The 17,384-nt window shown below is 39.9% G+C and overlaps 1 protein-coding gene across 1 annotated transcript in view; it reads right to left on the bottom strand.

The window, feature by feature from the left end:
• Positions 1 to 961: 961 nt before the first annotated feature.
• DYNC1LI1 (dynein cytoplasmic 1 light intermediate chain 1) overlaps positions 962 to 17,384 on the bottom strand; it is a 29,477-nt gene continuing 13,054 nt past the window's right edge. The window contains exons 4-12 of the mRNA XM_025211777.1: positions 17,187 to 17,356; positions 16,135 to 16,228; positions 12,378 to 12,513; positions 11,838 to 11,949; positions 9,388 to 9,447; positions 9,219 to 9,263; positions 7,645 to 7,765; positions 7,341 to 7,502; positions 962 to 1,918 (exon numbers count right to left, since the gene is read on the bottom strand). Of these exons, the coding sequence (XP_025067562.1) occupies positions 1,806 to 1,918; positions 7,341 to 7,502; positions 7,645 to 7,765; positions 9,219 to 9,263; positions 9,388 to 9,447; positions 11,838 to 11,949; positions 12,378 to 12,513; positions 16,135 to 16,228; positions 17,187 to 17,356 (1,013 nt within the window). The 3' untranslated portion in view covers positions 962 to 1,805. The remainder of the gene's footprint in view (positions 1,919 to 7,340; positions 7,503 to 7,644; positions 7,766 to 9,218; positions 9,264 to 9,387; positions 9,448 to 11,837; positions 11,950 to 12,377; positions 12,514 to 16,134; positions 16,229 to 17,186; positions 17,357 to 17,384) is intronic.

Raw genomic sequence — 17,384 nt, forward strand, 5'->3', positions numbered from 1 at the left:
GCCGAAGCACACAAAAACAAAAAACCACAACTTTGGGTTGTGACAGGAAATAGGAACTTCAATGCCTAATATCACTAGACTCAACAATAATATTAGGATGTAAACATTAAAAAGTTTTATTGGGAAAGACTGGAATTGAAAAGAAAATTCTATTACACCAGTACTTTTAGCAAAATTATTTCAGAAAAAAAACAAATATATAAAACCACCCCACTTGATCAGACTACTATCTGTCCATTTTTTAGTTTCACTACACAGTGAAAACTCTGTACCACTATTACCTTGGGTAGAACACTACACTAATTAGGAAGAGGACATATTTGCCGAGGTGTAGTCATGCTAGTAAGGTTATGCAGCTTTTTGTACCCGAGCTAGGTCAAGTACTTACATAGCACTACATTCTGCCTGCAGTAACTTGCTTAAAAGCTTACTAGTTGAGCTTTTAAAAAGCCAACCCATAGAACCAGTTGAATAAAGAATTAGTATTTATTGGTCACTTTAAGAAAAACTAGAGACCATAAACTCAATATGAGAGAGATCGCTCACAAACTAATGAGGGGAAGAGGGAGGAAGCATGTGCAAACAAACAAACCAAACCAACCACACACACACACACACACACACACTCTAGGTATACTATACACAATTTGCTTATTTAGAAAGTTACTAAAAAAAGCATTTGAAGGAAACTAACATCCCAGTAGTGTTGCACTGTGTTGTGTAGACAAACCACATAAATGACAGAAATCTGGCAAGTTTGCTTCACTCCTAAAAATGTTAGCACAAGATGGTGTTGTCAAAATGCAGACTCAGTTTCTTTGACAGTGGCAAATCTTAGGAAGGCTTAAAGCTGAACCAGTGTCAGTTAGCAGAACAAAAGCTGAACATTAAGTATTTAGCCTTTGAAAATGAATAAATTAAGTTTTTCAATTAACATACAAACAGAAGGCAATAAGAATTATTGAAATTTGAATGCAGAGAATACTTTATTAACCAATTACAGTTTTGATGACTGATTTTAAAAACCATAGCTTGTGTGGGAAACAAGGGGGATGTTAAGGCTGAGCCATATATATTATAGACAAAAATCAGGATACTGATAATCTGTACATTTAACCTCTGCTTTTCTCTTTATACATCTTTTATTCGGTGTCGGAAATTATAAAATAAACAAACCCATAAGCTGGCCAATACTTAAAAAAATTATTCTTGAACGGAAGTTTAGCCAAAATTTTTGGATGCTGCATAAATCTCACATGAGATCAAATACATTTGCAGCCATATTCCAAATGAAGTATTAAAATTTTTACTTAATTTATTGCTGGTGCGCAAAATTATAACAAATGATTATCTTCCTTTCCAGCAAAACTAGTTCTCCCCCTAAGAAGTTAAATCTGTTTAAGATTGCATTAAACTCAACTAGAATAGTTTGGGATACCAATATAAATTAAGTGCCCATGCTGCATATCCATTTTCCAACTCTAGACAGCCTTTAAACAGTATATGATTAAGTGGACATACTTGCAATATTACAGAATTACATAGACTTTTCAACAAAATTCAGGAATTAGCTAATTCTTTGTCAAATTGCACTGTTAACAGTAGTCCAACACGGTGTGGTATTTTTCCCCATCTGTACAGCTCCCTTTTGTGAAGTTGGGCAACATACAAGATCAAGATAATTGTTTGTCCTTCTCTGAAAAAAGGAATTTCAGCTCCTTAGTTCCAGTCACTGAAGGAAGAGGCAGAGGCAAGTTTGAATTATCCCAGAAAAGAAACAGAATAAATGGCTTTATTTGGTGTCTTCAAGATGCTTCACCTTCTGTAGGGGACGTAGGTGTTGTAGGAGAGACCAGTTCAGGTTTTCGTGAAATTCTGTCTAATTCTGCCTGAACATCTGTTAAGACTGGCTTTTGGCCTATTAAAAAAAAAAAAAAAAAAAAAAAAAAAAAGAGAGTACATAGGAGTTAGGTTTAAAAACAGAAGGTACTTTTCCCACAACCACATTATTTCTTAAGACCATCCTTCAAATCAAACATTTAAGGTTTCCTTGCTTACTACAGCTCATTTGCCACTTTACTTATACACTTCAAATGTATTGCAACGGTACAAGACCAAGTCATCAGTAAGAAAACAGAAACCACCAGATTTAACTTTTATACTACAGACCCCTCCCCCCCCTCAAAAATCAGTTCCCCACCCCCAAATTGGGGTGCACGTCTTAAGAGGGGAAGCCAATTTCCTCACGTGGAAAAGCAGGAAGCTTGGAAGCAATGCATGCTACGCTGCTGTCTTGTGATAATCCTCTCAGCCAACAGCTGAACACCCGAGGCAGCAAGCAAGTTGCTGGTAGTGTCTTGGTGAGGCTTGTGGTGTGGAAACACTTATTTACAGGAATGTATAATAAAGAACTATTTACAACAGAAGAGTAACAAATTTTGCAACTGCCCGTGTAAGGTTTTAAGGCCTAACTTCATGGGACAGAGTATGTCCCCTGAGAACAGAGTCCAGGAAACATGGCATTCCAGGAGATGGCTTAGGTGAGGCAGCAGTGACTTCCTAGAAGTCCCACACCAGGAAGTTCCGGCTGCCTCGCCCAGACTGTCTCTTGGGATCCCATACTTCCTGGACACTAATGTTCCATAGGGACTTACTACTCTGTCACAAAGTCAGCAAGGACTTTGGAAAAAATTCCTACATTACACCTTCCCAAAACAAGTGTGCATGTGGTATGCGAGAAAAATATAGTACTGTAATCTGCACCTTCTGCCATGTTTCTCTAATAGGCTAGTACAGGCATAGGGAACTTTTTCCAGATGTAGGACACAATGACCTAGGATGGGCCAGAGGCAGGTACCCACAGACGAAGCCCCCCACTGCCAAAGCTCCACATCTGTAAGCTGAATCTAGCCCACAGGCTGTAGGCTGCCAACTCCAGGGACTAAAACTCACAATCTAGTTATTTGGGAGCTGGCTTAGAAATGTGTAGTGACCTTCACTGCAGGATCGGTGATACAATAGAGTTCATATATTAGTATGTTAGCATCATCTTCCATATCATCTGTGTTTAAAAAAAAACAAACTTAAACATGACTCATTATCAGAATGATTCATAATTCCCATCATTGCAAGGGCTTCTTCACACTTAAGTGTTATGCACACTTCTGGAGCTAAAGTAAAAATGATTTCATTCTGTTACATTAATATGTAGTTACAGCAAAATTAGTTCCACATACAGAGATACAAGAATAGACAGATTAAGAGCTTTCAGCTGAACGCAACCCACAAAATAATGGTCTAATTCATAACCACTACAATGGATGTCCCCCATCTTTAAAATGTAGCTACACAGACAGATCAAGATACATGCGCAGAGTAAAAAAAAACCAACCTGTTTTCTATACTAGTACTCACTCTCGAGTCAGAAGTGGATGAAACAATATTAACTGAAGAGCCACTATATGACTTGTGACATACAAATCAACCCAATTAAAAACCTCAGAAGCTACAGAATAAGGCACCACAATTGATAAAAGATAAATGCAAGTGTGTATTTATGATTGCAGGAAGATGTCCAATTTATGCAGTAAAAAAGTTAATTTTCTTGGAAGAGTGGAGATAAGATGTTAAAAGGCCACTTTTAGCTTCCTAATGGCTGCTGAAGAGCTGGGGAAGGGACAAGGTTCCCACACGCACTGCATCAGCTTGACATTGCCGACGCAGCGTGTGTGGGAAAAGGAGTAGCCACGTGCCTCTCGGGACAGGATGAGCCCAGCCGGAGCAGCAGGGGATCAGCTGTACTTTCCCCCTACCTGGGCTGGTCAGTCCCAAGCAGCACATGGCTCTGCTGTCACCTCTGCTGGCTGGTGCCAACCCAGGCAGGTCTGTCCCATCCAGAGCAGCATGCAGCTGAAGCCAGATTCCCATGTGCTGCTGGTTGGAACCAGCCAGCAGAAGCGGCGGTGGAGCCATGTGCCACTCGGGACTGACTGGCACAGGCAGGGGGAAAATGAAGCTGAGCCCCTGCCCCTCTGGCCAGGCTCATCCCATCCTGAGCAGCACATGGCTCCACCGCCGCTTCTGCTGGCTGGGTCAGCACCAGCCAGGAAAAAAGTGGCATGGGACAAGTGACGGGACGAGCCTGGCTGGAGCGGGAGGGGCTCAGCTGCATTTTCCCCCTGCCTGTGCCGGTCAGTCCTGAGCAGCACATGGTTCTGCCACTGCTTCTGCTGGCTGGTGCTGACCTGGCCGGCCTTCTCCCGTCCCCAGCACCACGTAGGAAGCCAGCTTCAGCTGCACGCTGCTTTTCCTGGCTGGTGCCAACCTGACTAGGCCCATCCCATCTGGGGCAGCATGTGGCTGAAGCTAGCTTCCCACATGCTTCTGGGGATGCCCAGCTGGGTTGGCACTGGCCAGCAGAAGCAGCGGTGGAGCCTCCTGCCTTTTGGGACCAGCTGGCGCAGGTAGGGGGAAAGTGCAGCAACATGTGGGGAAGCCACCGCTTGACAGGGGACAGGATGGGCTGGCCAGGCTGCACCAGGGAGGAAAAGCTGTGGCCGAGTCCCCTGCAGCTGTGCTGTATGCTCGTTTAAGACTGAACAATATGCTCAAGAACAGAGCATGAAAGATCTGGGCTCCAACATAAATTTGGAGCCGGTAAAAATCTTTGTAAAGATACTGTCCAGTGTTTGGATTGTTTGCTTCTGTTTCTCTGTGTGTGGGATTGGGGGTTCAACTTGTTAAAGATGTGTTACTAACAAGTTATTAATTCAATAAATCTTGAATATTATTCTCAAAAATGCCCGTATTTTGTTGCTTTGATTAGTTTCCACTCTGGCTGATATCTTTTCCACATTTGATCTGTTGACTTGCATTATGCTTCTTTCATTCATTGAGAAGTGAGTAGAAGTGAAAGTGTTTATTTTAGTCAAGTGTTTGGTATTATTTCATTGTTGCTTTTATATTGTTTTTATTTTGGATTTTAAACCACATTTCATTTTCACTTCCTGCAACTTCATTGGTGTCAAAGGTCACATGCCTTAATTCTTGCCTGTAAAATGCACTCCAAGTAGGACTTCCTGATGTGATGCCGCTTCCTGTGAGGTCTTTGAATATGGCTCACCGGCCCACTGGGTGATAAGTTCATGATCCAGCCCCACATTCAAAAAAGTTGGACACCCCTGGTGTAAAAGTTCTCAACTTCTATAAGGTTACATTGTATTTAGTTATCCCTTCTAACTGCCTGCTGGGAAATAAAAGAAAATAGCTGAGAACTAGAATGCTTTCAGAATAAAAACAAAGTACTTGGAGTGCATTCTACAGGCAAGAATTAAAAGACAGAAGGCACTGGAAAAAGACTACTAAGCCTGCATAACAGCCAATTTGGACACTAAAAGGATAAAGGAATAAGAGACCAAGGCAATAACTATTTGGAGACAGTCCATTGTTACACTGGCTTCTATCCTATCATAGATAGGTAGAGATAACGTATTCTCCTGTATTTCTGCCCTACTCCATAACCACACACCGTTCCAAATTTGATATCATTTTAGAAACTTTTCTCCTCTACAACCAAATTAGTAAGTCTTCCATTAAGCACATCTACCACTATTCAGCAAAGCTATGTAAAAGCTTACTGCAGAAAACACTTATCCCAAAACACAGTATTATGGACAGTAAAAGTTTTCTGAAGGCAAGATGTTTGCTGCTCTTAAATTTTTTATTACTAACGACCAGTAGCTTTGCATTTAGCTTGAAGACAACATTTAAAGGGTATACTGTACATATGTGCATAGGTCATGTTGTGAATTCGTACAAAAATGACTAGTAACAGATAAAACCGATAGTTTTACAGGCCCTGGCTGTAGTATACATTGCAAATCAATTCACATTATAGTAAAAATCTCATTTAAAAATTATAGAGCATATCATAGTGTATTCTTCATTAAAGTACTGTATTTCAATACCCAGTTTGCATGAGTGATTAAAGTGATGGTTTATCCTATAAGCCATTTATCATAGGGTAAAAATCACACAGATACAACTCCATCTTACACAGCTGGGTAACAGCATGAAATAATTTAATCCTCTTGAGAGAGGACCAATACTATCAGTTGTAAAGGAAATGCGCTTAAATCCAGCAAGTGATCACTTTAGCAAAACAGTTACAAATTCCAGTAACTGTTTTGCTCTAGTGACCACCTGCTGGATTTAAATGTTTGGGAATTTGTAACCAAGTCAAAGGCTAAGGGACACAGAACTTGTAAATTCAAGTTACACAAGCAGTCATTGCATTTTAAACAACTGCAGGCTAAAGGAAATTTAAGCCTTTCAGACAGTACTTTTCCCTGTTTAAGAAGCCTTACACTGTAATAAGCTATATGTAAATGTAGCTCTATCTTGTGGTATGCTTTCAAATGGAGTTGAAGTTGTTTGTTTTCCATGAAGATTTTAAAAGAAATGCTGTCAATTCCTTAAAGAGACATTTTGGATGTGAACAGTGAAACACTAACAAAACAACCCTCCTTTCCCATGCACACAGTAGGTCTTCATAAAAGCTAAATTTTTAGTAAAGAATTCACTTTTAAACTTAAAATTTCAAAGGATGATGGCAGAGCCAGCCAAAATCTTAAGTTTTAGTCCTACATACCAGTACTGTATTTGCGTCCAACACACCTTAACCTAGATTTTAGATATTACATCAAATATTCCACTATTTGGAACTATCAGAAATTTTGTATTACGAACAGAAACAAAGTTCTTAGAACAGTATTTTCCTCCCCTAAGGATTGCTGTAACCTTGTTAATGAACAGCAATAAAGGTTTCATATTAGTGCCATATTAGCTGTCAATATAATTGGGTACATTACAAAAGATTAAAATCCATTCTACAAAAGAAATAGAGCACTAAATTCAAATTGCACCCAAGTTATCTTGTATACTAACTCCAGAGAGAAACAGGCCAAGTACAGTAGAATCCATTATCTAAAATTTCCACAAAATTAAATATTTATGTGCAGGTTCCTCATCTGCATTTAGCTATGAAGCAATTTTTACAGTTACTCTTTAACATACCCTGTCGGGCATTGAGAGAGTCAACAGTTCCCATTTCATAATGTTTCTGGAAGATTCACTCTTCAGACCTTTCTTAAAAAAGATTTTACCATGCTCAAGACCTTTAGACTATAATGCTGTGACAAGTTATATACATACATATATATATAATTTAATATTCGGTAAAATGTAGCAAGATACATATACATACATTTTACCGAATATTAAATGCTAGAAGTAAAAAGGATTCTACAAAGTTGCAGATGATGCTTTATGAATAATCATACCTGATTTTTTTGCTGAGGCTGGTAAATTGCTGCCAGCAACTCCAGTACCCCCTCCTCCTCCAGGGCTACCACCACCAACGCCTGGACTTCCTGGAGAACCAGTTTTTTTACTCAATAAACTGTTGAAGAAGTTTGCAAGGACTCCTTCACTTGTGGCTCCAGCTACAGTAAGAAAAAACAAACAAGCTACATTCTCCAAAGAAATGCTGATTACACTAAGTCAGTACAATGAAGGGCAAAGATATTTTTGCCCGCTTACTTAAAAAATTCCACCTGCAATATCCCTGCCTACCAAAAAAATTACCTTTCATGTTAGGATCAATTTTTTTTGACCCAGTAGGAATAGGTGTAACGCTGGCAACATTGGATGTTACAGATCTGTTTGGGGTCCTAGGAGATCCTCCGGGAACTCTTGGCGAGGCATCCTAAGCCAAAGCACAAGATAAAATACTCAACTGCTGTTATATTCAATGTCTGTTATAGAAACTGAATTAATTATATTCCATTTTTTTACGGTATGTTATTTTTATACTGTAATACAATAGTGAAATGCTGCATATGCATATTTTTACAGACTTCATGTTACATGCTCTAAGCCCCTGGTACTCATTATATTTAAGATGCAATTAATCAGTTATAGTAACCCAGCTACATGTTCAGGTAATTAATGGTACAATAAAACAAGAAATAAGCCACAGAATTGTTCCACAAGTATGTGCAATAATTTTGACACATTCCCATAGCACCTTAAACTAAACATGTATAGCAGGGTTCCCCACTATGCTACATTGCAGGCCTCTGGGACAATATTTCAGTGCAGACCCGAAGCTGGGACCCATAATCAGCTGACTATCAGGTCTCAGTCACATAAGTTCACTAGACACCCAGCTTTGTTTGCTGGTGTAGGGGGAACCCAAGATCACTCTGCCAGGCTCCTCCTGCACTGGCAAGTAGTAACAGCACAACTTTGGCTCCCCCAAAATTACACATCCTACCACACATATGGTAGGAGAGGAAGTGTGACTGTTGGGATCAGGGAATAATAGATCCCATCACACCATTAAGTAAACACATGCTGGGGACATAGATGTACATGCCCTGTGGGTACATACATACATAGTTCCAAATGTTAATATTTCCATTAATGACCCTAGACCACAAATGGAAGCAGTACAGGTGTGATGCAGTTCCTCAGACTGGCATACAAAGGGAACACCTTGTCAGGTGTCAAGTCTCTGCACTGCCTGGATTAGGGGTGGCCAACCTGCAGTACGCATGCTACAGGGGATACTAGCAGCCTCTGTGTAGGGCACATGGCAAATTGGGAAGGGAACAGGTCGCGCAGTGGCAGGCAGGGCAGCAAACAAAGCAGAGAAGCACATCAGACAGAGGAAGGGGATAGCAGTGGCACTCAGGGAGGGCTCATTTATGGCACGCCTGTCAAAAGTGTGGCCTCCACTAGCCTAGATCATGGAGAAGCTACACCCAACTCTGCAGGCAAGTAAGTTGTCACAAAATGTGGGGAAAGTCATTAGAGAAGCAAACAGCAGGGGAAATGAACTCTAGGGAGAAAACGCGATTTTCATCGTCTTACAGAAGACCAGGGTAGTCACTCAAATTCAAGCTTAAAAAGGTTCTTAGAAGAGTGACATTAACTACAGAAATTCATCTAAAAATCTTGGTCAATACTTCTTTCTGTGTCTTTAGATGCACTCAGTCCCCGAATAAACTGAATAAGTCTTTTTAGAGCAATACAGAAGTCTGAATATTTATTTTAGTAAAACAAAACCCACAGATTGCTTAATATTTCATCATCCTATTAGCAAACTCAATGTCCCATTTATCTATTTTATAAAAAGAAAAAAAAGTTTTACTAACCACTGGCCTTCCAGCTGCAGTCGGTGGTTGTTTTGCTAGTTGAGACTGAAAAATAAGATCAGAGATATTATTAGTAAGCTTTTTAACTGTAACCAAGAGAAAACAATTAATAGACATTATTAGAAGGATAATTAGTTGCTTAGCCTAAAGCAGAAAGGCACATACATACCTGTTGCTTCATAAGAAACACTTGGTCATCTTCTGCTACTATTTCTTTCTCGTGAACAAACTGCAATATAAAAACATTCTAATATGTATGTGACGGAGAAATTAGGATACTATTCTGTAGGTATAAAGGGAGAGTATTTAACTCTTAATTGTATGACCAAGCGCAAAGAGGTGTAGTGGAATCAAAACATTGTCTTCAACCTAAAAACACTAGAAAGTATGTTATATCTTCACTTCTGCATTTATTTGACCAATGTTTTTATTAATTACAACTAAAGACGAGATGTGAGATGGGGAAAGTATAGTTAAATATTTAATATAAGATGGTCAGTTTATATTCAAAAGGTACTCTGAATGATTGCAAGACCCTTCAAAGACTGGAAGGTAGCAACCTAAGAAGTGTACGATTTAGATTTAAGAATCTCAAAAACACATGTCCAGAGATCAGGTATTACAGCTTGTGCCTCATCTTGATTCCAAAATTCTAACATTTTGGCTCAGGCATTTCTGTTATGTTGAATTTTGTAGCTGCACTGACAGACGGTTATGCTTTTTAATACATCACTCCCATTTGAAGCTTGGGCACAAAAGTTGACAATATTTCAGAAGCTACCTGGATAGCCAGTGTGATAAAACACATGAGCAGCAGCAGCAGCAACCATCATCATCATAAATAAAAATAAAAAGCAAATCCATATTCCACTGGATTTTTTTTTTATTAAAAAGAACCGACAGCTAACAGTGCAGCTGCTTCAGATATGCTGTCAAACCATTACAGCTGATCTTTCCTTTACATTTGTAGCTGAAATTCTTGAAATTATTTTAAAATTACTTTTTTGCACTCAAGAGAAAAACTAAAGCACTCCACACTTGTGATCCATCTCATTTTTGTAATAAAATCACAAGCTTCAGTAAAACAGAAAACCAATATCCCTGCATTCTACTACCTACCACCAACTACTATATGAAAGCAACCATTCTTTAATAGTGCACCCCCTTATATTGTAGGCATTTCATTCAGTTTGCTAGCTTTTGTAAAAGCTACTTTTGGAAATTCCACTTGAAAACTAACTTAAGATGCCAAATGTTCACTGGTACAAGGTACTCTGATTTTCAAGTGTACCTTTCAAGTAAAGCTCCCTGGGAGCTTTACTTTTGAGCATGGAAAAAATGTATAAAGGTTTAATCCTGTGCCACACTATGGGTCAACTGCACTGGAAATATCAGGCAATGACCATGAACACCTAAGAAGCAATTAAGTCAAGATTGTTTCCTTTATTGCAATATTCCCAATTAAAGTATTAAGTGAATACTAAGTGAAAGAATCCAAGGATAAATCAAATCTGAAACAACTTGTTATTTGCAGGTTCCACTTTGGAAGAGAAAGAAGCCCTATGCATTAAGTGAGTTTCCTAGGTACTCATTTTACTCTATCAATGCTATTAAAAGCAGACCAAGTCACCTGCTTGGTAGGAATAACAGCAATAAATCTGTTTACCTCAGGATATGAGTATTTGATTAAGCTATTGAGTTTACGCAGTTTGAGACTGGAAAAGTAACTGACATTTTGACCATGGCAGCTCTATTGAGTTCAGCTCTGGACACAAGTAGTTAGGCAATATTTTCTTTCCTCTTTCTATCTAGTGGAAAGAATAAAATGCGTCTTGGAAGATACTTTACCCGATTACAGTTTCATTTTTCAAGAGGCTTTCTTCCAAGATTGACCTCGGGTTCAGCCTTTAATTTTCAACAGGTATCTTTCCCCTGAAGAAAAGTACTGCTAGTCAGGATAAGAGGGAAAGATCCACAAAAAACTGCACTGGGTGAAAGAGAACTCTGCCTATTATGGGAGAAGCTGATGACTGAGGGGAGCAAACAGAAGACCTCACATCTTTTTTGGAGAGAGCTTTCATGATGGACCATGCATAAAGAAGTCTCACTTTACACTGTGTTCCAGACTTCAAAGTGAGAGTAAAGATCCTGTGGGTCAAGTGGTGCTTTATCGTCACATATGCATCACACAGAGGATAGTCTGCAGATTCAGTTTAAAGTATCTCCATAAGGACACACAACTTATCAGAAACAACCCAAATTCGTTTTGGTGCCATTTCCAAACTTGCTGTTGGAGTCAGCACCTGCTCTCAGACAGAGCAGAATAAGCTAGTTGAGGAAAGCATTATTACATGCAGAAACAGAACCTTCTTCCTCTATAAGTGTTGAACAGAAACAATACAAGGCAAACAGCTGGTGGCAAACTGTTAGCTTCCATTTATCCAGAAAATATCTAGAGAACTCACTGAAAAAAAAGGAGAGGCAACAGAATGGACAAAGTTTTGTCAATTGATGGAAAATAACCAACAGTGGGGAAAAGGAACGTTCTAGAGATTAGTTAAACTACTTCAGTGGGATTGCTAAGTATTTTTCTTTTAAATATACTGAAATAAAAGTTACCTTTCTGACAGGAGGCTTTGTTATTATATCTTCAAAACTGTCATCTGCTTTTAGTGTCTGAAAGTTCTCATGTAATATTCCTATCTTCTTGTCATTATCCCACCCTGCAGGACTGGAGGCAAAAAACAGTCACTGTTCTTCAAATTCATTCGAGTTTATCCCTCATTCATCCAATCTTACATGTCAAAGTACTACCACTGCTAAAAGCCAAAGACCAAGAGGTCTAACAACTTTTCCTCCATGCCAGTTAGTAGTCAATACTGCTGCCTGAGTAGTTCCATGTTTTGCAGAGCAAATAAGTAATGAAAGTGTTCATAGTGAGTAGTGTATTTTAAAATCCAACTTTGAAAACTGGGTTTACATTTCCCCTTAGAGTTGCAACTGCTCATCAATTCATTAAAATTAACCGTCAATAAAGGACATGCCTGTTCTTGCACTTAACTTGTTACAACATACTGGTTCCAAGCTATTTCTATATCAATTATTTGTTTACATGTTGTACTGGATACTAAATAAACATGGATAATGTAACTCACTTACATAAATACTGCATCTTTTTCCACAACAACAGCTGGTACATTAAAAGGAAATCCATATAATTTCTGAACTATATATTTATACACTAAATCAGTATTTTTATTTTCCTTTACTGAAGTGTAAATGAGTGCTGCCCCATCTGAGTACATTTGTTAAAGAAAAGCAAGAACCAAAAAGGCTGTTAAACAAGTTAGACTGACTTTTTTAGAACTGCTTCAGAATTGAAATTTGATAACTCTACTTCCAGCACCATCACCTCTACAAACTCATTTAAACAGAGATACAAAATGTTGTAATTTGTTTGTCTTGCCCCACACCCCCACAAGAAAACACACAGTATAGTCATCAGCATTAAAAGGATTGGGGGGGGGGGGAGGAGAAATGCTGGTATCTTCAGAACTGTCAACTGAGGCTCTAGCTGTTAAAACTCATTTGATTCCTCTCATAATGTGCTTAAAATGGAAGACAAGACAGTTATGCCCTATAAAGTGAAGTCCTTTGGAATCTAGGGCTTAGTTTGTTTAAATTTAAATGAGAATTCTTCGAACAGCTGGATGCTGGCCCTTACATCTTTTTTTTTTTTTCTCCCAGATAATGAAATCTATACAGGCAGTCCTCTTAAGATCCACTTAAGTCGTGGTTTTCAGGAACCAATTAAGTCGAAACGTTGCAACTCGGAACTAATTTTCTCATAAGAAACAATGTTATAAATGGTGGACTGGTTCCTGAACCAAGGCCTGATACCCTATTTTCACCAGAAATACCCCAGAATTTTGTACTTGATCAATTATAGATGAGTAATATAGCTACATTCATGTACTTATATTGTAAATAACAATCATATTGATTTGGAAGGACTTCTTTGAGGTGACTTTGCTGGACTTTGGCTGGAGTCTTCTTAGGCGTCTTGGCTGTAGGTTTTTCTGGAGTCTTGTCTGCTTTCTTAAACAAAGGTGTCCAAGGAAGTTTGGACAGATGTTCTCAAGGGAAACAAGTGACACAGCGAACTTGCTCACTAGCATGGCATTGCATTGGATCAAGCATTATAAAGTTGAAACTGATATCATAAAGTTGAAACAGGGTGTCAATTTATAAACGTAAGTGCGAAACATTGTAAACCAAAACGTTGCATATCGAGGACTGCCTGTTTAAAAGATTAGCATAAAATAGTGTTGCAATTCTAACAGAATCAAGAGGTGGCCTGAGAAATTGAGAACTATTCTCTGGGATTAGAAGCTAAGTGTCACTAAATTAAATTAGAAGTGCATTGCAGCATATGAAACTCTACTGTTTTTCATAACTGCTAGGCATATATACACACACACACCCACCCACCCACCCACCCAGTGGAATCTGACATTCACTTGAGGAATTTAAGTTTAATATGCAAATTAATCTTGTACACACTAGAACACTGTTTCATTGACTAGATGCCATTTTTTTCTTTCTTTTGTTTCACCCACCTGTAGTCTCTTACCCTGGATCCTAGTTCTGCAACCAAGCATGCCAAGTCTCAGCTGCAAGACTGGGAGCCTAAGGTTGAAAACTAGCAAGTTGGGCATTGTTCCAAGCCTGATTAGTGCTTCAGATTTTTTTTCCAACTGTATGTTATTCTTTTCTATAGTCTTTCTAGTCTAAAGCAGTGGCAGGCTGGATGGGTAGTGCTTATTCCATCCATGGGCTGGATCCAGCTGGTGGCTGCGATCTAGTGCCCAAAGCGGGTGTGGCAAGGCCCCATCCAACAGCGGTTGATAACCCCAACCAGGCCCTGCTGGGAGTGGGGAGGGTGGTAATGGCATGTCCCAGCCCTAACCCCCGCTATGCAGATGGAAGAGAGCATGACACAGGCTTTGATCTGCTGCAGGGCTTGGATTTTAGGAATTCAGAATGGGAAGGTGGTCATTAGTACCTGCTGTTCCCTCGCTGCCAAATTTTGACCACTCAGAGCCCTGCAGGCCAGAGGTTGAGTACCCCTGGTCTAAAGAAATTCTCTTTAAATTTTCTTTTTGCTGTAGTGCTAGTCAGAAGTATAGTCTAGGGCACTGGATATTTTAAGATGCCACTAGCATTTTAAAACATCATTTAGACCTTCTCTCAACAAGGTCAGATGACTATACAATGCTGATTTACAGTACTTTTACTGGTATTTGAACAAATGCAAGAATAGCAATAGCTTGTACAAGGACATCATGTACATGTGCCCAAAGGAAATAAAGTCAATTGATCTTTCCCTGCAGCACTTTTCAATTTTGTGCCTTTCCATTACACCCCTTGCCTTTTATTTATTAAGATTTACAGAACCGTATTGCAAAGAATTGGAACCACTGTCAGGTCAAAATGAATGATATGCCTTACAGCTGTATAGAATTATATATAAATTCTTGGGGTGGTACGTTACCATTTCAGGGAATACCTTAAAATCCAAGTTTAGTGGCCTCCTGGTCCTTAAATTACCTGATCAACAGGGAACCAGGTTTTCCATTTCCCATGGAAGAAAAGCGGAGAAAACCATGGATTCCCTGTTTTTAAATTGGAGAGAATGCAGATTTCCCCTTTTAGCAGAGAAATCCGCCAATGCTCTGCTTTTGCAGTTATTGCAGGCCAGCACAGTTCCAGCTTGCAAGAGCTTGTTGCAGAAAGGGCAGGAAACCCCCAGCCCTGCCCAGAGGAAGAGGAGGAAGGGTGGGGCCTGAGCCTCTGAGTCAGCCACAGCAGGGCTCAGGCTCGCCCTTTGCCCCTGGAGGTAAGTGGAGGTAAGGGGATGCTCCAAGCGCCACTGCCCCCAAGCAGCACATCCCAGCATCTCCCGTCCCCCCACCTCAGGCCACTCCCAGAAGCAGGGCTGGGGGCCAAGGGCAGGGGTTCCTTTCTGCAAGCCACACGTGCTAGCCAGCCAAAGGGGTTTGCACATAGTGGCTGCCACCGCACTGCCACCACCATGCCCCATGCTGCCTTCCTGCAGCCGGCTGCACAGCTTTGCAGGCAAGCAGCAGAGCATTGACAGTGCAGTGGCGGCCACCATGTGCGGGGCGCACACATGCTACCTTGTTGGTTGGCTGGTGGAGGAGGTGGCTTGCGTGCAGTGGCCACCACTGCACCACCACTACCGCCCTCCGGCCAGCCAGTTGGCTCCATGGGCATGGCTCTGCAGCAGCATCGACAGTAGCTCTGTGCCAGCTGGGAGGTGCTCGTACACGGCAGCCATAACTGTTTGCCTGTAGAGTTGTGTGGCTAGTTGCGAGGCGGCAGCAGCACATGAGCCGCCGTCCCCCCAACCACACACTTACCTTCTAGGATGGGTACCTGTGTCTGTGTGGGGCTGGGGAGCTGTCATGTGAGTGAGGGGCATCAGGAGGGCTGAGAAGGCTGGGGGAGGGGAAAGTGAGGCAGACCTTTAAATTTTAAATCAAATCATGGATTTTGGGTTTTAAAAATTTTAAAATCAAAGAAAACCAGGATCCCTGCTGATCAGGAAAGGGATATTGAAAGGAAGTCAGAGAAACCATAAGGGAGGCAGCATACAAGATTTGTTCCATTACCCTGTAAAAAAAGATCACAGTAATTTATAATACCAAGGAAGCAAACTGGACATGGCCTAGTATACCAGAATCTAGTTCTATTTAAAATAGTTCCTAACTAGTCTCAGGCTAATTTCTAGAAGAAATGTGTTAACATTGTATGAAAACTGGTTGTAATTTGCACACTTAAGATTACAGGATATGCAATTTTTCTCTTTACATTTTGAATATTAAAAGGATACACTGTAAACAAAACCGTCGAATATGTGACTGAATGAAGTCGAAGTGCTCATCTCTGTAATCATGTTCTTTTTCCAGGACACTAATGGCATCACACTGTCAAGTTAAACACAAGTAGTGTTGCACATTAAGCACCTTATTAAATTAGCACCATCACTTCTCATCTTGAAGTAAAAAAAACTGTCAAAATACTTTTATATAACAATTCAAAGAAGCATAATGGAACACATCAAGAATCCCATTTTGAGTAAACTCCCTGCAGGGTAGTTTTAAACAGTGCAGTATCACGGCCACAAGATTATCTGGGCAGAAAAATAATTTACCCATGATGAGTAAAAGGCAGAACCATAGATAACTACCATGGCAGTACCACCTATTGCAAGAGAAGAAAGATCAAAGAAGCACCCCAACAACTGAGGAATAATCAATGCAGAAAGCACCCAAATGATTAACAACCACTCCCCCCACTAACTATTTACCATCTCTGATAAGACTGCGTATTATTATTTCTTTAAACTTAGTTGATTTATTTAAAGAGAAATTCTACAAAGGCCATAAATTGGATGACATTTCTGTTCACTATGTCATATTTATTTTGGAATGTATGTTACAGACCTGCTTCTGTTGATACGCCCATCAGTAATTCACATAGACTAGTAAGACAAATTCCACAGCTACCTTTTGTCCACACAAAGCCACTTCCAATTTGACATGATTTTATCCTCATCTATTTTCTCTTCCTGTACAGTAAGAGTTCTTTTCTCTACAACTGCCATTATGTTTTGAATATATTGGAAGTTTAAATAAAATAGCACCCCAACATCCAGACATTTATTGATCAGTTTTAATGCTCAGAATAGTGTTGGTCTGTTCCAGGAGAAGAGTTTAATTAGCTCTCCCACCCCCAAAAAAGAGGTTTTTTTAAAGCATACGTACAAACAAACCATTTCAGAGTCAGCATGCTTTCTCCAGTTTAAAGGTATTTCCGCCTCAAATCCACACCTGCCAATTTGTTTTAATTAAAATATTCAAAAATTAAAAGTCTGAAACAAACCTTTGTACAAACTATTACTACTGGAATGCCTAAATTGCATGTTAATGTATCTGCACCCAGAGGTAAAATCACGCTGTCATCTTTGTCTTCCTGTAACGAAGTATTTCTTCTCTGTGGAGAAGCTGGAAAGTCCTCTCCTGGTTCTATATATTCCTGGAAGTCTCTTACCACTGAAAGGAAAAGAAAAAAGAAGAGCGG

The sequence above is a fragment of the Alligator sinensis genome, unplaced genomic scaffold, assembly GCF_000455745.1.
Source record: "Alligator sinensis unplaced genomic scaffold, ASM45574v1 scaffold181_2, whole genome shotgun sequence".
NCBI classification, from domain to species: Eukaryota; Metazoa; Chordata; order Crocodylia; family Alligatoridae; genus Alligator; species Alligator sinensis.